This window comes from Rhinoraja longicauda, chromosome 12, assembly GCF_053455715.1.
Source record: "Rhinoraja longicauda isolate Sanriku21f chromosome 12, sRhiLon1.1, whole genome shotgun sequence".
In the NCBI taxonomy this organism is placed as follows: Eukaryota; Metazoa; Chordata; class Chondrichthyes; order Rajiformes; family Arhynchobatidae; genus Rhinoraja; species Rhinoraja longicauda.
Window position 1 is genome coordinate 32,395,210 of NC_135964.1, and position 20,848 is coordinate 32,416,057.

General features: G+C 40.1%; 1 protein-coding gene across 2 annotated transcripts in view; it reads right to left on the reverse strand.

Annotated features, from left to right (window-relative positions):
- Positions 1–3,124: 3,124 nt before the first annotated feature.
- The window catches only part of cab39l (calcium binding protein 39-like), a 56,200-nt gene continuing 38,476 nt past the window's right edge, over positions 3,125–20,848 (reverse strand). For both annotated transcript variants that reach the window (XM_078409426.1, XM_078409427.1), the window contains 4 exons: positions 20,225–20,284; positions 20,066–20,131; positions 12,687–12,830; positions 3,125–4,552 (listed from right to left, as the gene is read on the reverse strand). In XM_078409426.1, the coding sequence (XP_078265552.1) occupies positions 4,364–4,552; positions 12,687–12,830; positions 20,066–20,131; positions 20,225–20,284 (459 nt within the window). In that variant the 3' untranslated portion in view covers positions 3,125–4,363. The remainder of the gene's footprint in view (positions 4,553–12,686; positions 12,831–20,065; positions 20,132–20,224; positions 20,285–20,848) is intronic.

Genomic DNA, 20,848 nt, shown 5'->3' on the forward strand with positions numbered 1-20,848 from the left:
GATAATATGAACATGTCAGTTATATAATATCAGGATACTTAGAAAACCATATCATAGTATTAGTTATAATTAAGAACTGTAGTACGTTATGAATTTTGATACAGACTTATTATCCGATCCTGCCATTGGTTCAGAGTTACTGACTTTAATACAGGATATGTTGATGGCTATTTCTTATGTTAGCATTTTTACGCCGCAACACTAAAGACCCTATAGGTCCATACAAGCACATGTCATTGGATACTACAGAAAGTTTATTCACTTAATTCAGTACTAAGGTAACTTGAATTGTGTGGAGCAATAATCCACTCTCCCTAGATTCAGCAGTGAACGTGAAATGATCCAAGTTGCAAGTAGCACTAATGGAGATAGAAATGTCAGACACAATTTCATCTGTTATTGCAATGCAATTTACATTTATTTTCTACCAGTTTATTCTGCATCATTGTCATCATAGTAAGGTCCCTTAATAGAAATTCAGGGTGTCAAGAAATACCAAGTGTCAAGTGGGACCCTCTGTGTGCCTAGGTCCTGGACTTTCTCACCGCCAGGCCCCAAGTGGTCAGGATGGGGGAACACACATCTAGCCCCCTCACCCTGAACATAGGATCCCCCCAGGGTTGCGTCCTTAGCCCCCTACTGTACTCCCTGTACACACATGACTGTGTGGCCAGGTTCAGCTCAAACTCCATCATCAAGTTCTCCGACAACGATGAGAAGGCCTACCGGGAGGAGGTGGCTGATCTGGCACTCTGGTGTCAGGACAATAGCCTCCTCTTGAATGTCACAAAAACTAAGGAGCTGATTGTGGACTTTAGAAGGGCTCAACATCCAAGGACGTACACGCCACTGGAGATAAATGGGTCTACTGTGGATAGGGCGAGCAGTTTTAAATACTTGGGAGTCCACATCAAAGAGGATCTGACATGGGCAACGCACAGGTGGGTAAGGCAAAGCAGCGCCTTTACCACCTTAGACAGTTGAGGAAATTCAGAGTGTCTCAGGATCCTTCATTGCTTCTACTCTGGGGCTGTAGAGAGCATTCTGGCTGGCAACATTACAGTCTGGTTTGGGAACAGTTCTGCCCAGGACAGGATGGCCCTGCAGAGTAGTGCGTTCGGCAGAACGAACCATGGGAACTACACTCGCCCCCCTGCAGGATCTATACATCAGGAGGTGTAGATCGAGAGCAAGCAAGATTATGAGGGACCACTGCCACCCCAGCAACGGACTGTCCCAGATGCTACGGTCAGGCAAACGCCTCCGCTGTCACGCTGTGAAAAAGGAGAGAATGAGACGGAGTTTCTTCCCACAGGCCATCAGGACTGTTAACTTTTATAACTCCAGGGACTAAATTTTGTCTTCTCTGTATTAACTTTATTTATATGCTGTAACTGTAATTCTTTTTTGTGCACAATCCGCAGGCATTGCCACTTTCATTTCACTGCACATCGTGTATGTGCATGCGACAAATAAGCTTGACTTGACTTGAGGTTGAAAATTAATTGTAATGTTCAACAGCAGGGCAGACGTGAAGGAATAGCAGGCCTACTTTACTCTGTTTTTGGTTATGGCAATGGCTTCTTCAAAAGGTAAGAGTCCACTGCATTGGGTGGAACTGCTTTTAGTCTCCAAGGGATGTCATTGTACAACTGAGTTTTGACGAGTTTTATCAAATTAGTATGAGACCAGGAGGTTATCAGATTTTAAAATACAAGTCAATATTTCACGCTGCTGTGATAAGATTTAAATATACATTTGCTAGATTTCCATTCCAATAGAACAATGGTTTTATGTAGACTTACAGTATCAGACTTTTCCTTCATTTTTATGGCATTCAAAGTATAATTTGGCATAGGCCAGTCAGATGGCTCAATTGATAATGGTGCTGCTCAAGAGTATAACTGGGGGGGGGGGGGGGGGAATAAAAATTGCTGAAGCATGCAGAGTCCCCATCTCTTCCCGTCTTCGACATCCCCAACCTAAAAGTGCACTAAAACTGCAGAATATAATAGGAATCTACTTGATTAGAGCAGATATCCTAACAATAATTCATAATTAGTCAGTCTAGGTAAAGGTTAAGAAAATACATTCGAGTACAAATCACTCTAGAAGAGAAACCGTTTACCTTATTTCTGTCACAAATAAGCATCATCTTCATTGAAAGTTCAAAGCAGTTTCATTTTTTCCACTTTGGTCAGTCAGGCACTTCACTATTAATTGAAGAGTAGTTTACAGTTTACAGTTGTGAACCTGAGCCAAAGCTATTATTTTTGCACAGCACCGCATCCCATTTACCCATGTTCACAAATTACTTGAATGATTTAGACTTTAGAATCAAAAATTCAATTTCTAAATTTGTAAGTAACATCGAAGAGGATGTGTGAGGGGGAGGGAAATTAGTAGCACGAAGGAAGGCTCAACAAATTACAGATGAACATTAATAAACACATAGTATTGGCAAATAAAGTTCAAAAGAGGTAAATGCAGGTTAATACATTTTGGCAGAAAGACTGGGGAAGCTACGTTATTTACAAGGTGCGTCTAGATAGAAGTAGGAGAAGCAAAGCACCAAGGTTTATATCTAGAGGGATAAGACTGAAAAGTAGGAAAATTATGCTCAGTCTGTATGGCCCGTGGTTATATCACACTACCTGTTTAGAATACCATGTACTGTTCTGGTTGGTGTGTTCTAAAGATGATAAGCGAGGCACTGGAGGGGATGCAGGGTAGATACAGAAAGGTGATTACACAATGAAAACAAGGGTCTTTGAAATTATGAAATATTTTGATTGACTGGATGCAGAGAATATTTCCACCCGAGGGAGCAGTTTGTAAACCCAGAATAGTCACCAAGAAATCCAATTTGAAAGAAACTTCTTTACCCAAAGAGTTGTGTGAATGTGGTTAAAGCACATTTAAAAGGGAGGAGGGAATTGAAGAGTTATGCTGATAGATTTAGATACAGAAAGAAAGGAGATAGATCAAGGAACAGTGGGAACATAGAGAGGTCGAAGAGAATGCTGGTCAAAGATTAAATGAGAACTTAAATTTAAAAACATCAAGACTTTGTGCACAGTATTACAATTATAAAAATCACCATAATTGTTGTCTTAATAGCCATGTTTTCTTTTTAATTTTTCAACTCTGTTCACACAAATATTATATAGTCATTCACCAGTGAAATAAACAATTTAATCTGAAGGATCCTCAATATAGTTTTCTTCAGTAATAATCGCCTTAAGGCTAGTACAATGATTCATAATTTCAAGGTAGCATTAATAAGGCAGTTTTCCAAACCATCCAATTTAAGAGTTTGCAAAAAAAAATCTACATGCAAGAATTAATGGCCTCTCAAAATAATGCATAATTCATGTCACATCTTTAAAGGTGAAATTGTGAATGCTTGGCAAACAAATAGCATAAATCATTTAAAACAAACAAATAAGGCGTTTTGTACGTTTAATAACTTTTATTTAAAAAGTACTCAAAGTAGGCTGTATTTGTGACCTTGTGAAAAGTTGACCAAAGCAGCAGTTACTTTTAACTGCAGCCGTACACAGCATAACAGGTACTCAGTGAATGCAACCACGTATGTACAATTACACATTTTAAGAAAAAAAACCGATATGTGCAACCAAAAATTTAAATTGTAGCTTGGCCCCAAGTAAAAAAAATGTTTTAATGGGGACATGGTTTCATTCTCATACTTAAAGAAAATATTCACCAATCATTCTTCATCTGCTTTATCCTAATCTGTTCACAAAGAGAAGTGTATTAATATAAAATGAGTAGATTTATGGAAAGATATTAACTCAATTAGTTAAGTGAGGCTAATCTAAAGTAGTTATTATAATAGTGCTTTTCAGTGGGATCACATCAGGGAGATTGGGGAAGCCCATTCTTAAAGATAGTTAGAGATCTGGTTCTGCACACTTACCATTGTGAACAGGTGGTTTTGCAGATGTGCCCTAATTCACCGTGATAAACATAATCAAAGTAAAAACTAATTTACATAGTAGAACAGTAGCGAGATCTTATTTAGCTATAATAGCCAAACCAACAGCATGCTAGCCTCAGCACTGGATACCTGAATTTTAAAAGCAAGGAAAAGAATCACTGCTACTGTGCAAGTATGTAACCTCTAAACTTACATACTACCTTATATGTAGGAGGGGGAAAAACTATTGTACAGGCACTCTGAAAAAACAATATGCATGAATAAAATTAGTTTTATTATATATAAATACTAGGTGAGTTACTGTTACTACACAATCTCTTTCCTACAAAGAAATGTGATCATATTGTATACAGATACAGCAAATAAAGCTACATCCATAAACATTCCTCTGAACCAAACACGTTAAGACTGTTGAGGCGCTGGTCTTTTCAAATCCTTGATCTGTTTAATCAAGTAGGACTTCTCATCATTAAATTGGTCATCATCTGTTCTGTCTGCTTGGAATTGACTGAGGAATTCTATCAGTTTGGCCTGGTTTTTTAACAGGATATCCAGAATGGGTTGTGTTTTATTTGGATTGGCCACAAAAACCTAAAGGGTAAAAAGAAATCAACATGCAAAACATTAAGAGATTAGGCAGATTCAACTTTCCAGTAATATCCAGATCTCAACAATATTATTTTAATCTTCCAAACAACATGGTTCCAAAACCATTTCATCCCAAACCATTTAATTCTTACAATTTTAATAGATTTCTTCAACTTGATTTGCTTTTGCCCAGCAGCAAAATTAGGCCCTTGTTCAGTTTGCTAATCTGTGCAACTGTTTAAAGTCTTCCCATCTTATCACATTCTTTGGCGACAGAAAGAGTAAATGCTTCAGGACAAGCGCCTTAACTGATGACCCAATTCATAGGCTCGGTTTCTCTTTTCACATTTATTGCCTGACCAGCGGACTATTTCCAGTATCTGCAGTTTGTAGCTCTGCATTGTCATCATATTCTCTCATTCTTTTAAGGTCAACATAAACCTCTCTGCAGGAGCCATGTGTGTTTATTAGCTATCTTAGAATATTATATTATTTTGTATCCTGCTGTATTATTTTTGGACACTTGGGGGTTGTTGTGAAATGAATACTAGACTTACATATATGGGCATATGTGCATATATGGACAGGGAGGAGCCAGAATTATGAGTATAATTGGGAAGGCAGTGTCGTTATGCATTAAACATGAAGGAGCCATGGCAAGATAAATTCTTACCAGATCTATGATTAGAGACATACTAATCTGTTTGTATTACTACTTCAATAAATGACTAATTAAACTAAAACGTCATGAAGACCTCTGTTGTTGTTTGCGTCAAGAATGATCACTCCACTCCTTTCGTAAAAGTGGTAATCTTAAGGAATTTATTGGGAAGGACTAAGTTGCCGCTACACTCTATTCACTCAAATAATTTCCCTGTAGCTACCCAGTGCTATAGGGTAACACAAGTGATTTCATATCCTCTGATAGTACACAAGACAATGGTCACATTAAACCAACCAGCAAGCAACTTTACTACAATCGGTAAGCCAGCCTAAGAAGCTGCAGCTCTCAACACACAAACAAGTTGCAGAATAACACTGGTTAGAATGCTGGAATGATTAAAGAGTTCAGGAAGGGAATGCCAAGGATCTATGAACCAGTGTTCATCAATGGGAAGGTGGCAGAGAGTCAATAGCTTCAAGTTCCTGCACATGCCTCTCTTTGAAGATCTGACATAGGTCCAACATAGTGATGCAAACACAAAAAAAGCTTCTTCAGATGATTGAAGGGATTCCTTAGTGTAAGAAAATAACTGCAGATGCTGGTACAAATCGAAGATATTTATTCACAAAATGCTGGAGTAACTCAGCAGGTCAGACAGCATCTCAGGAGAGAAGGAATGGGTCTGAAGAAGGGTCTCGACCCGAAACGTCACCCATTCCTTCTCTCCTGAGATGCGGCCTGACCTGCTGAGTTACTCCAGCATTTTGTGAATAAATACCTTCGAAGGGATTCCTTATGTCACCTTATGCTTGTATCAAACTTCCACAGGCAGCATACTGACTGGTTGCATCACTGCATGGTTCGGTAACTCGAACGCCAAGAAACAAAGACGGCTGCAGAAAGTGTTAGACATTGCCCAACCCATATCGGGTATTGAGCTCTCCACCATCGAAGGAATCTGCAGGTAGCTTAAAGGAGCTGCTAGCTTAAAAAGGCAGCTTATATCATACACCACACCACCCTGGCTACACTCTCATCTCACCGCTACATCAGGAAGAATGTACAGGAGCCTGAGAATCATGACTTCAAGATTCAAGAACAGCTTCTTCCCATCCCATCAACCATCAGGTTCCTGAACCCGACTATGCAACCTAACCACAACTCTACATCACCAACAATTGATGCTGGACTTGTTGACTTCTCCAACTTCAGATAGCTCCTCTGTCCCTCCCTTCCCCTCCTCCTTCCCAGATCTCCCTCTATCTTCCTGTCTCCACCTATATCCTTCCTTTGTCCCACCCCCGACATCAGTCTGAAGAAGGGTCTCGACCCGAAACGTCACCCATTCCTTCTCTCCCGAGATGCTGCCTGACCTGCTGAGTTACTCCAGCATTTTGTGAATAAATTTATTTAAGTATTGTCTACTTTGGTTTGCACTATTCTGGTCTAGTTACCGACTACTACTGATAATTTATTGTATTATTGATTCCATGCATTTATTTGTTTTGTTATTGCATTAATGGGCCTACAAAGTTGCAGGAAGTGAGAATTTCATTGTTCTGTTTCCGGTACATAATACAAATAATCACGCTTGATGTTTGAATGGAAATTACTTTCAGCTGCCTGATCACTGTGTAAACTACTACTGAAATAAGCATCAGAAATAACTTTTCAGTAAACAGCTAGAATGGAAAACATGGGATTCTTTTCATGGCAGTCTCTAGCACCAGTTCTGGGACAGGATTGATTTGTACTGATGGGCGAGACTTGGTAAACAAGTTAACAGCACTCAAGGGGGATTGAAAACCCTGGCTCAGATGGACTGCATTCATGCATTTTAAATAAACTAAAGAGATAGTAGAGATATTGTCGCACATATTTTTTGTAATTCATTAGAGAAAGATTTACTGCAAAAGACTAGTATACAGCTAACATAATTCCTATATTTGAAAATAAACCAATTATCTTAACACTGGTAGGAAAAATAGTGGAATCCATATTAATGAAGAGATGAATAAAAAATGAATAATTGGCATGGAGTTTCAAAAGCTGAATTATACTTGACTGGCCTTATTATGTTTGTGAGACGTTAATAGAGAACAGACTGCAATAATGTGGATGTTTAGAACACAAAGTGCAAGAGGAACTGTGGAACAGACAGCATTTCTGGAAGACATGGTTAGGTGACTTTTCTGTTCGGGACCCTTCGTGCAAAAGATAATAGTTATCTTATAGTTCACTAATAGGACGTTCAGAGAATGCAAAACCAAGGGGGCACATTGCACTTTTGACTTCATGAGAGAAAATAGAGCGAGAATAAATTGTAGTTTGCATTAATTGAGGTATTCTGCAAGGATCACTTCTGGATCACTCCTCACAATTAAACAATTTAGATTAATTTAAAATACAGTAGTTCCTAAATTTGCAAGTGATACAAAATTATCTAGAGCATAAATGTTGGCATGGACTGGGTGGGTCAAGTGGACCGCTTCTATGCCTCACATCCTGTGCAAAACCATGTAAAGCAGGGGTGTCAAAGTACCGGCCCGCGGAGGGGTCCTGTCGGGCCCGCGGGGGGGGTCCCGTCGGGCCCGCGGGGGGGGGGGGGGGGGTCCTTTTCATTTCCTCTTTTTTTTACATGAGAAGTTTCAACCGAGACGTCGGCTGGTTCTTTATTTCTTTTGGGAGATTGGAATCGGAATTAAAGAGAACTTATTTTCCAATGTATAACTAACAGACAACAGGTCCCTGATGTTGAGGGGAAAAAAACTGCAGATGCTGGTTTAAATCAAAGGTAGACTCAAAATGCTGGAGTAACTCAGCGGGTCAGGCAGCATCTCTGGAGGGAAGGAATGGGTGACGTTTTGGGTCAAGACCCGTCAGACTCTTTTGAAGAAGGGTCTCGACCCGAAACGTGGCCCCATTCCTTCTCCCCAGAGATGCTGCCACACCTGCTGAGTTACTCCAGCACTCTGAAACATCACCTGTCCATGTTCTTCCGAGATGCTGCCTGACCTGCTGTGTTACTCCAGCTATTGTGTTTACCCGAGGTCCCTGATGTTGACAGGTTGGTTAAAGCCAAGATGTGTCTGGATCATGTGTCTGGAAGCAGCAAGTGAAAAATGAGTGACACTGTTCAATGCACTGCGACATGTAAGCAAAATCCATTATGAAATATTGAGTGTCATAATATTGTGATTCATTAATTTTCTGACTATTCTATTATTGTAAATGTGGTCACTTCAATAAAAATTAGAGGCTAACTGTGTTCATTGTCTGAGTTTGATTGCTGGAAGCAGGCTAATAAAAAATAGGCACAGTTGTATAGCCGACATTTACAGTTTGTTTCGTTAGGTCTACATTTGTGTCTGCTAATGTTCGATTTCAAATGGTTTATTAATGGAAAGTGTGTTGCTCCCGAAACAATCTTAGCCAAAATAGCGTTGTTTTTTCTCTCTCTCATCCCAACTTTCTTGTAGCCTACGACTGTAAGTTAATACCAATCATAAAATTAATGCTTGCTAGGCAATCTTCTTCATAAGGAACAAAATTCGTAAAGTGAAACACTTTGTAGTTATAGCAGACACTGAGACACATGAATGCAGGTTGAAAAAACGAAGGCAACAAAAGCTGTGGGGGCACGCCCGCGTGCGTTCGCACGTGCACAACTGATCCGGACCGCATGAAGTTGCATTTTGCCTATTCCGGCCCTTGACCTAAAATGAGTTTGACACCCCTGATGTAAAGTGAGATCTTTGCTTTGGTTTGTGGAGACAATTCTACTGAAAGACAAATTCTCAGTTTTCCTGCTGCAGCCCATTTTAAAAATGGCCCAAAAAAGATCACATCTAAACATTAACTTCTATTCCCACTGAAGTACTGGCAGAGGAGACGGATGTCAGCAGAATGGTCACACCAAATGTTCACAACTAGCTTAGGATTTCAGTCAGTTACATTCCAAGCATAAAATACTGGATTTGTCCAAGACATAGTTCTAGATGTTATGGGCAAATCCCCCAAAACATACTAGAGGAAAACAAAACTCACACCTCAAGGGAATGCATTTGCATCGATGGTTCAGAGGGCAAGGCATGGATAACAACCCAGCTGCACCTCTCTAGCCAATGTTAAATTGTTGCTAATGGAGACAAAAGAGAGGCGAGGAATGGTGTCGAGTTGCAGGGGTAGGGAAAAGGGGGCAGCAAGGAACACATGATTGGCTCAATGTTATCAATTGACATTAGAAAAATACTTCTGCAATGATGCACAAAACTGAACAAAATAAAAAATAATCTTTCCAATCAAGATGGGTTCAAACAAAATGCTAATGTGCCTTGAACCCCTGGGTAGTATGCAGCTAAATCAGTTAAATCAATTTTCTGGAAAGAATTATGAAGTAGATTGGGTTTTTATGCCTCATTCTCCAATAAAAATGTATACAATTCCTATAGCACAATTTCACAATCCACAGAATGTACAATTACAAGAAAATAAGATTGAGGACTTAATGGCAAGATTGCTTTACCAAATGGAAATGAGGGAATGCTGTCTACTCTGTTTCACAGAAACATAGCTCAGCCCCAGTCACAATTTTGAATGATTGTGCTAAATCTGCATTGAATTAGTATAAAATGCATGAAATATTCCAAGAAAAACATAGCATCCAAAATCATTTTCACTGACATTACTCGTGGTTGGTGTAGAAGATGAAGAGTTAATCGTGCACTCCTAGGAACTAGATGCATCCAGAAACTTTTAGCTATGGACTTGATAAGGTCCTCCCTTTAACTTCAGCAGTGTTTCCACTACAAGTAGCAACAGGCCTACATCAATTACATGGACCTCTGCCTTTCCCTTAGGAATAGTACAGACTCGGTCAAGTGAAGAGATGCAGAGTTCATGGTAATCTCTACATCTTATTTTGACTAGAGTCCGGTGCCTCTGCTCAATGGTCACTTGTCCAAGTGAGGAATGACCCTGAAATACATTCAGAATGTCATGTGCCCATGCAGCCCTACTTAGGGATAAACTAATAGAAACATAGAAAATAGGTGCAGGAGGAGGCTATTTGGCCCTTTGAGCCAGCATTGCAATCATGGCTGATCATCCACAATCAGTAACCTGTGCCTGCCTTCTCCCCATATCCCTTGATTCCACTAGCCCCTAGAGCTCTAACTAAATCTCTTTTAAATTCATCCATTGAATTGGCCTCCACTGCCTTCTGTGGCAGAGAATTTCACAAATTCACAACTCTGGGTGAAAAAGTTTCTTCTCACCTCAGTTTTAAATGGCCTCCCCTTTATTCTTAGACTGTGGCCCCTGGTTCTGGACTCCCCCAACATTAGGAACATTGTTCCTGCATCTAGCTTGTCCAGTCCTTTTATAAATTTTATACATCTCTATAATATCCCCTCTCATCCTTCTAAACTGCAGTGAACACAAGCCCAGTCTTTCCAATCTTGCCTCATATGACAGTCCTGCCATCCCGGGGATTAACCTCGTGCAATGCCTCAATAACGCTGCACTGCCTCAATAGCAAGGTTGTCTTTCCTCAAAGTAGGAGACCAAAACTGCACACATTACTCCAGATGTGGTCTCACCAGGGCCCTTATACAACTGCAGAAGGACCTCTTTACTCCTATACTCAACTCCTCTCGTTATGAAGGCCAACATGCTATTTGCTTTCTTCACTGCCTGCTGTACCTGCACGCTTACTTTCAGTGACTGGTGTACAAGGACACTCAGGTCTCGTTGCACTTCCCCTTTACCTAATCTGACACCATTGAGATAATAATCTGTCTCCTTGTTTTTGCCACCAAAATGAATAACCTCACATTTATCTACATTATACTGCATCTATCATGCATCTGCCCACTCACTCAACCTGTCCAAGTCACCCTGCAACCTCTTAACATCCTCTTTGCAGTTCACACTGCCACCCAGCTTTGTCATCTGCAAACTTGCAAGTGTTACTTCTAATTCCATTACGCATTCTAATATCCTTCCAGAATAAAGGAACACATTTTTGTAACAATTAGACATTTTACTTTCAACAAAAAACACCAACAAGGACACCAGTATGTAGGCTAATAGACAAATAAAAAAACATATCTTCGTGCCTTTTCATTGCAACAATAAAAAATCATATTGCAGTTTTCAACCAAGGAGAAGTTCTTGCCTCAGCCTACTAGTCGTTTTTGATGCAAGCTGAATTCAATCATCTCCACCACGTCCGCTGTTATACATTGCTACAACTGGTTATGAAGGCAATGTGAAAAATAAGTTGTATTTTAAACTCAAAAATAGAAAGCATCCACTCTAATACAGTACAGTTTTACTGCAAAATATGTGTGATGCCATATTTACAAGTATAGGACTTGACTTCAGTGATAGGCTTTTGACAAGAACTGTTCCAATGTTAAGAGGGACTTGGTACTCCATTTAATATGAACAACAAGTTGATAAAATTGGCCCACCTTCAAGTGAAATGAGAATATACATTATTGCATTACAGAAAAACAACATGTTTAAAGATTTTTCTTCCAAGAACCAGAAGAATAACGTTTAAACTATTTGCTTTTACTTCCGTTTGATTACAATAGACAATAGGTGCAGGAGTAGGCCATTCGGCCCTTCGAGCCAGCACCACCATTCAATGTGATCATGGCTGATCATTCTCAATCAGTACCCCGTTCCTGCCTTCTCCCCATACCCCCCGACTCCGCTATCCTTAAGAGCTCTATCAAGCTCGTGCAATTACATTACACAACTCTTGTTTTCTCCTATACCAGAGACCCAAAACAGACACCATTATTCTGTCACAGCAAGATATTACCAGGTGGACAGAAGATACAAAGCTGTTTTTAAACCACCTCAAAAAGGTGACACATTCCGACTATTCAAGGGATTCCCAGGTGCACAATCGCTCAAAATGAGGAAGGTATTCACCATAGTCACGGGTACCTCAATTGCATATATTGAGAGCAGAGAACAGCGTAGCATAAATGAGCACTCCACCATCCAAATTACCCAGCCACCTGGTCAAGCACTCCCTTCTCCTTTTTTTTGGGACAGTTTACTGTTCCCACATTAGACTCATCAGGCACTTCAGAAGACATGGAATTGGAGTGCAAATAAGTCACCCTCAATCCCAAGGAGCAGAAAACAAAACATAAATGTCGTTTGCATTACCTCATAAGGAACACAAGCAGCTCCATCAAACTGACACTGACATCTATCAACGGCACTAACATTGGACTAATCCTACTGCATTTGTCATACAAGCTCAAATTCAGAATGGATTTTGATGGAATAGATGAAAGTTTCCATTTGCAGGATGGCTAATAGCCAGAGGACAGAAATTATAGCAAATTTTAACTTAAAAGCACAAAATTGTCCAAACTGAGCTCGTTTTTGATTTAAGCAATTTTAAATTTTAACAGCTATTTGTAGGTTAATATAGTTCCTACTTACCTTGAATACATGAAATGCCTCAAACTGGATATTTCTACTTTGGTCCCTTAAGAGGTTCATCATGAGCTTCAGATTTTCAGGTTTACTTATGTATCTTGTCATAACTGTGAAATTGTGCCTGTCCAAAAGCAGCTCTCCTATAAGCTTGACACAAAACAGATGATAAACCAAATGTCAAAAGTATAACACACCACACAATTGATTTAAAATAAATCCACGTCTCTCAGTTGGGTATCTCTTCGCTTGCAGGATTGACAAAAGTGTACAATTAAATGTTGTTGTTTGGAGGGTACTAATAGGGCAAAGCTAGGTTAACAATTTACCACAGGACCAAAATGAAAGATACTTGGCATATATTTGTGCTAATACTAGTAAGATATTTATACTTCCAAAATGGAAATGAATGTACAAAATAAAATGCTAGGTTAAAGGTGCTTGTGTCAACATTTAAAAAAACGAATAGAAAGTTGAGATACAACTCCATTATAAGAGCAGTGAATATTAAAATAACATTAACATGGAGTCAGTGGACTTGGAGCACTTTGATAGAATAATACACAGAATTTTGATAGATAGGCACAAAATGCTGGAGTAACTCAGCGGGTCAGGCAATATCTCTGGAGAAAAGGAATGGGTGACGTGTCCGGTCGAAACCCCCTCTTCAGACTGAGGCTTTTGATTGATAGGATTGTTGAAGGGCGAAGATGGCAAGGTCTGATTTTTAAAGTACGCAAGAATGGAAGAGATCTATTCCAGTACTGTCAAGTTTATATTTGATGAGAGATTATGATACAATGGATTGGCAATGGGAAAGAATAGGGGCAATTAAATTATTCTTCAGTAACCACCACTCTCTGTAGCTTGCAAACATCCCGAGTTATTCCTGAAATTTAACTCCCTCCAGCCATTGGCATAAAGTAATGGACAAATCAGTGCATCTGTCATGGAAGAGAACCCATTGTCCATGTATAGACAAAGAAATGATCCAATGTGCAAAAATTAGTATGCACATTAATAAATGATTGGAAATAGAATCGCCGACACTGCAGTAAAGTGGGGCTCTTCTCACTGCAACAAAAGCTCCACAAGTATAAATATTTTATTGGCAATTTAGCTGTCCTCATCACTAATCGGCACCTTCCATTTGCTCTTCCAACTAAAACTTGGCAACTGCCACATTATCAGTAATGCCATATCAGAACAGCTTTCCCACTACATCCCTTCAAGGATAAACAAAGCATTTCCTACATCAACCATGATCGTATAGCAATAATTTCTTATAGAAATTTATTCCAAAGGCACTTCACGGCAGAACAGGAATGCTTTGGATGGATGTTATTGAAATGGCAGGGGATCATTTAATAAAATATCCTGCCCATTACGCTTCCTGATTCACAGCCAAGCTTCAAAAACAAAGTACTTGAAAAAAATACAGTAAACCCTCATTTTAATGGGCCCCTTTATAACAGATTTCAGTTACAGCAGACAGACCTGCCGACCCACCAATGGCTCGGAAGGTGCACCAGTGAGCCCTTCTTCTCACTGCATTGTTCAGTTGGCGTGGCTGTTGTTGCAGATCACCTTTTAGCCCCCCCTCCTCTCCCCCCCCCCCCCCCCCGAGAACATTTTCTTCAGGCCATTACAGCCGTCAGGACACGCTTTGTCACTGTGGGGCTCCCTCCCCTCCCACCTGCTACTGTTTCTTTCTGTTGGCAAATGTTTTGTCACCTCGGCCTCTTAACCCCCTTCACCACATCCTCCTCACCCCACCTTCCCCCGTGGCTTTGTCCACTTTGCTGCTCTCTCCTCCACCAGTACCTCATCCTCCTCCCGTCGCTCTGTCCACTACCCCTTCCCTCCACCTCCTCCTCCTCCTCCTTGGGTTGCTGACATGCTCCACTTTGGAAGATGCCGGCGACGGGGTGGTGGCTGCGGGGGAGCGGACAAAGCGACGGGTGAGGCAGGAGGGAGCCTCACGGTGACCGAGCACATCCTGACGGTTGTTGCAGGCTGAAGAAAGCGTGTCCTATCAGGGTCTACATGAGCCACAACAGCTGGTGAAGTAGGGCTTGCTAGGGCAAACCAGCAGCATTTACGCCAATTTTTAAGGTGAAATGACACAAAGTGCCGGAGTAACTCAGTAGACTAAATCAATCTTAAGGGTCCTGAGGTCACCTATCCATGTTCTCCAGAAAAACTGCCTGATTTGCTGAGTTACTGCAGCACTGTGTACTTTTGTGTATTAACCATCATCTGCAGTTCTTTGTTTCAACTACATACAATGATAATACCTTGCTCGGTTATAGCAGACAATTATCAATAACATAACAGACACCATTCCCCTCTCTCTTCCTTCCCCCCCCCCCCCCCATGGTTCGTTACAAAGGTTTACTGTACTAGAAAACTGAAATACAACATAAATCATTGGAAATACATTGGTCAGATGGTATCTGTGGAAAGAGAAACGATTAATGTTTCAAGGCCTGTGACCTATCATCATAATTAGGAAAATTCATAGGTGAACCATATTTTTAAAAGTTTCATTACAGCCTTTGGATACAGCCTTTGGATGTTCAGATAATATGTAATTCCATCCTTTGTATCCAATTATTTCCTATATTCAGTTTTTCCCCCCCTTCTCTTATTTGCTGGTAAATTCATTAATGATTGTCTATTGACAGCTCCTCCACACCACACTTAGTTAAATTCCTTTACTGTCCTCTTTCACCCAGCACTGTCACCCATTCCTTCTCTCCAGAGATGCTGCCTGTCCCGCTGAGTTACTCCAGCATTTTGTGTTTATCTTTGGTTTAAACCAGCATCTGCAGTTCCTCCCTACACTCCTCCCTGAGCTTTTATGTCTTTAAAGTTCTCCTGGTCTCTCTCTTTAAACAGACCTTCTCATTTATTTTCTCTTTTCCTGCCTTATTCACCTTTCGCCCCAAGCTTCTTTTTACAGCTTAAAATATGCCTCACCTGTACCTTTTTCCTGTTCTACTGAAAGGTTATTGAACTGAAACAATAACTACATTTCTCTCCCCACAGCTGCCTGCCTTATCCATTTCCACTCTCTTCTATTTTATTTCACTTCCAACCGTGTGGGGAAGAGTGCCTTTCACTGTAGGTCTATGGTCAAGGTTCCTAAGAATTAAGACAAGAAAGAACAAAGGCTCTGACTATCATTAGCCATTGCTATCTAAACATGAGGTCGGTGCTGGATGAATGAACCTGGCACCATGGTATGAAAAAAATTAAACAAGGCAATGAAAGATCAGTCATCCTAATAACATGGTTGGATAAATTATTGGACAAACAAATCAGAGGGAGAACATTGTTAATCATTCAGAAAGGCAGAGAATAATCATGGACAGTCAGCATGGATTTGTGGAGGGAACCAAGTTAATTTTTTATGGAGCACATATGATGTCTACCCAGCCTTTTCCAAATCTTTTAATTTGGTCACACGCGACACACTGATTGTTAGAAAAAAAGCACAGGATACAATGGAAAATACACAGGATACAATGGAAAAGGGTTGGATGATGATTTTAATCATGGATGATGGTTTTAGTGACAGCAAAGGCCATTTGCAGGAATCGACATTGGATGTTCTGGGTTGGTCATACATAGCAATTAAGTAAACATGTACAGAGAAAGGTGTAGTAGCTTAAAGGCACAAAAATTGGCTTTGTGATTCACAATGAAGAAGCCAGCAGACAGACAGCAAAGATTGGTTTGGTAGATAGAAAGTGAAGCATGGGGATGACAAACAAAGCATGAAAATATGTATAAATGGCAAGATTCTTGCGTGTGGTTGAAGTGCAAGTGCACAAATCTCTACAAGAAGCAGGACAAGTAGATGGTTAAGGCAACGTACTATATACTTTCATTGTTGATTGAGACAGAGTTCAAAAGACAGGTGCTCACGTTTAATCAATACAAAACACTAGCTAGGCCATGGTTAGAGTAATATGTACAGTCCTGGGCACCACAACATAAAGATGGTGTTCAAAGGAGATTTGCCAGTTACGGAGAACTTTAGCACAGCAAAGATTGAAAATGCTGGAGCTCATCAGACTGAAGACAGATTTAATTATGATGCATAAATTCAGAGGGCCTTGGAGTCGAATAAAAGGATCTCTTTCCCTGAGCAGACGGGTCGACACCAGATGACATAGAATTGAAGTAATTGTAGGACATTTACAAGGCAATTGGAGGGTGGGAGTTCCGCCTAGAAGGCAATAAATGTCTGGAATTCAGTGCCTGGGCAGAATAGAGAGAAATCCTCATTTTAAAAGTATTTAAATAGTGCCATAATCGCTGGCCTGAGGCTGTAAAGTGTGATTAACTGGATAATTCATTATCAGCTGACACAAGCACTATGGGCTAAGTAGCCTCCTTCTAGGATATTATATTGTCAGTGGCGCAGCGGTTGAGTTACTGGCTTATAGCCCCAGAGACCCGGGATCGATCCAGACTATGGGTGCTGTCTGTACAGAGTTTGTATGTCCTCCCCGTGGGTTTTCTCTCAGATCTTCGGTTTCCTCCCACACTCCAAAGACGTACAGGTATGTAGGTTAATTGTCTTGATATAAATGTAGATTGTCCCTAGTGTGTGTAGGATAATGGTAATGTTTGAGGATCACTGGTCGGTGTGGACTCAGTGGGCCGAAGGGCCATGTGTAATCTCCAGCGTAGCTTCATTACTTTAGACTTTAGAGATAAAGCAGGCCCTTCGGGCACACTGAATCGACCAGCGATCACCCTGTGCACTACCACTAAGATACACACTAGGGATAATTTACAATTTTTACCAAAGTCAATTAACCTACAAACCTGTATGTCTTTGGAGTGTGTGGGAAAACCAGAGCATCGAAGAAAACTCACGTGGTCACAGGTAGAATGTACAAACTCTGTACAGACAGCACCTGCAGTCAGGATTAAATCCGGACCTCTGGCGCTGTAAGGCAGCATCTCTGCCACTGCGCCACCAGGCCGCCTCATGGAGGTTAAAGTATTTGCTAACATGTTCGATCCTTTCCTTCTGCCTGGCAGTAGGAGAGAATTTTAACCAGTTTAAAATTCAAGGCTATTACATCTGGGATAAAATAGGCATAAATTATGGTTTCAGCTGCAACATTAACAGATAAATGGTGCAGAGGTAGATTTGCATTTTCTGATGGGAAATGTACAGTGAAACTTATCTTTGCATCAAATAGAGAAAATAAATCACCAAGCATGAACTGGGGATAAAAAAATGTAAAGGAAAGTAATCAACGGCAAAGACTTGGAGATCTCAAAGGTGAAAGAGGCTCCTTCAAAAACCTGAGCAAGAAGAAACCCATCATAGGAACACGTGATGCGCATTAAACTTCAGGTAGAAGTCTGAGAACAATGATGCAGCAAAGCACAACGCAGAGTTGATTTAATGATCTTTGACAAAGGTGGAATGAATCATGCGAATCATGCAAAGAACCATACATACTTTGCACCAGAAAGAGGCCACTTAACCCACCACCAATTCAAAATGTGCAATTAACCCTATTCCTATTTCACAGCATTTAGGTACATGGTTCTGCAAGTCAAGTTCACGTTTAAGTACTTTTCAAATTTGACTAGGGTTTCTGCCTCCACCACACTTTCAGACCGAGGTTCTGACCCCGACCACAGTCTGGCTTAAAAAAAAACCTCTGCCTTATCTTTCTTCTAATCTTATTATCAATTACTTCAAATCTATGCCCAATCTTTAGTTTATCCATTATTTCTTAGTTACAATTTTCAAATCCTGGCAAGATCCTCATGAACAATCTGTAAACTCTCAAGTGCAATCACATCAATCAGTGTCCAGAACTCTAAACAGTCCTCAAGTTGTGGCCTATGAAGTGTGGCAAATTGCTCTAGAATAACCACCCTGCTCTTACATTTTACCTCCAGCTAAAGATAGAGATTGGGCATTTGGATGGTGGTAGAATTAAAAAGATTTTAAACAAACTGCAATGAAGTAACTGCAGTGCAGTGCGGGAGGTGGTTGTAGTTACTTAAAATTGGAGAATTCAATGTTCATACAATTGGGTTGCAAGCTACACTAGTGGAACACGAGGTGCTGTTCCACTAGTTTGCACGTGGCCTCGCTCTGGCAATGGAGGCAGCCCAGGACAGAAAGATCAGTATGGGAGTGGGAAGAGATGAATGAACCAAGTTGTGGAGGGAGCAGTCTCTGCAGAAGGTAGAAAGGTGTGGGGATAGGAAGATGTGACTGGTGGTGAGATCATGTTGGAGGTGACAGAAATGTCAGAAGGTGTGTTGGATACGTGTTGGAGGAAGTGTGGTCCAGTTTACTGTGGGAGTCAGTTGGTTTGCAGTAGACGTCAATTAATAGGCTGTTGTTCCCTGTGATGGAGACAGAGGGATCGAGAAGGGGTGGGGGTGGGGGGGGAAGAGACACCAGAGATAGTCCAAGTGAATATGAGGGCAGGGTGGAGGTTTGTGGTAAAGTTAACGTAATCAACGCTTTCTGTACAGGTGCAGGAGCCAGTTCCAATGCAGTTGTCGATATAGCAGAGAAAGTGATGGGAGATGGTGCCAGGGTAGGTTTGGAATAAGGACGGTTGGTCATAACCAACAAAAAGGCAGGCATGCATTTGTGGAGAATATTGGGGGGGGGGGGGGGAAGAGAAATTTGGGGTTATTTGTAGTTTAGTTACCTAAATTGGAGAATTCAGTGTTCACACCATGAGGTTTAAGCTACCCAAGCGATTATATCTCTGTTCTCCAGTGATTCTGCCGAACCAGAGTTACTCCTACTCCTTTTTTTGTGTTCTTTTAGATTTGAAAGCAATATAGATGAGACACCTTGCACTCATACTAAAATAAAATTGGATCATTGTTTGTAACAAGATTAAACTTTTCAGCCATCACAGAACTTCCAGATTCAGAAGTGCTACGTCTCAATGTTACAAGTGAACATTAAAATCTATTAAATCTTACACTGTTGAATACAGACTATAACCTGAAATGATAATTTTAGAACCTCAACTACACACTTCTGGAATTATGGTCAAACAGTGAAAATTAAATACAAAGATACTGACACATATTCATGCAGAGATTAGTTCTGTAATTGCAAATCTTTATTGGAATGCCTTTTTATAAAATGATGAAGAGTCGTCCAATTAATATTCTGACCAGGGTTAACAATTTCTGCTCTTGAATTCCTTCTTATGATACTATTTCATGTACCATTTCAAACACAGTGGCTAATTTTGGGTCAGAGATTTCTGATTTTCATTCAAATGGGGAAAAAATGTACCTGAACAAGTAATCCAGTTTCATTTTCTGTGAATAAATAGAGCACAAATTACAATAGACTCCTTTATTACCTTTAATGATTGTCTTTTTGTCACGTAGTTCTCAGAGTGCAACAACTTTTCATAGTCATTAAATACCTAGAATGAAAAAAAAGTAAATTTGAACAAAATCAGAAATTTTGTCATTTTAAAATAATCTTTAAACTTGAAACCAAAATTGTTTATATTTACCAAATCATAATTTTGTTCTAAAAATTGTCCACACATGGCTTTATGTCTGGTAAGCAAGTCCTATAAAAGAACATGGCAGAAGTTAAATTTGTTTAAGAAATAGAACTAGTCCCCTCAAAGCATAAAACTATACAATATAGATGAGATACTTTGCTACATTGCTAAAATAAAATGGAACCATTGTTTGTAACACGATTCAACTTCTCAGTAAGTTCATACAATAAGCTCATCCTTTTTCCCTGTGGCTTTCAAGCTGTACAACTCCTCCCCCTTATCACGTGGGGTAGACTGACTACCCTTCCCGCTCTCCCCTCCCCAATCTTTGCACATCCCCAATCCTGGACTTTCCACTCGTCACTTTAATTTCAAGTTTCATGTATCATTTTGTTTTTTTATGACTGTCGGCAGACTAATTTCCCTCCTGGGATAAATTAAGTTCTATCGTATCGTATCATCAAATCAAATTCTTACAAAACTGAAATCTCAGGCTTGGAGTGAAATTTGTGTGTTTAAAATACACGAGGATAAACACTCAAATAGAAAATATATTTAATCGCCATCGCAGTGATCGAAAAATATACAGGGAACTCCTGTTCAAATGTTACCATTATTTATAATTTTGAA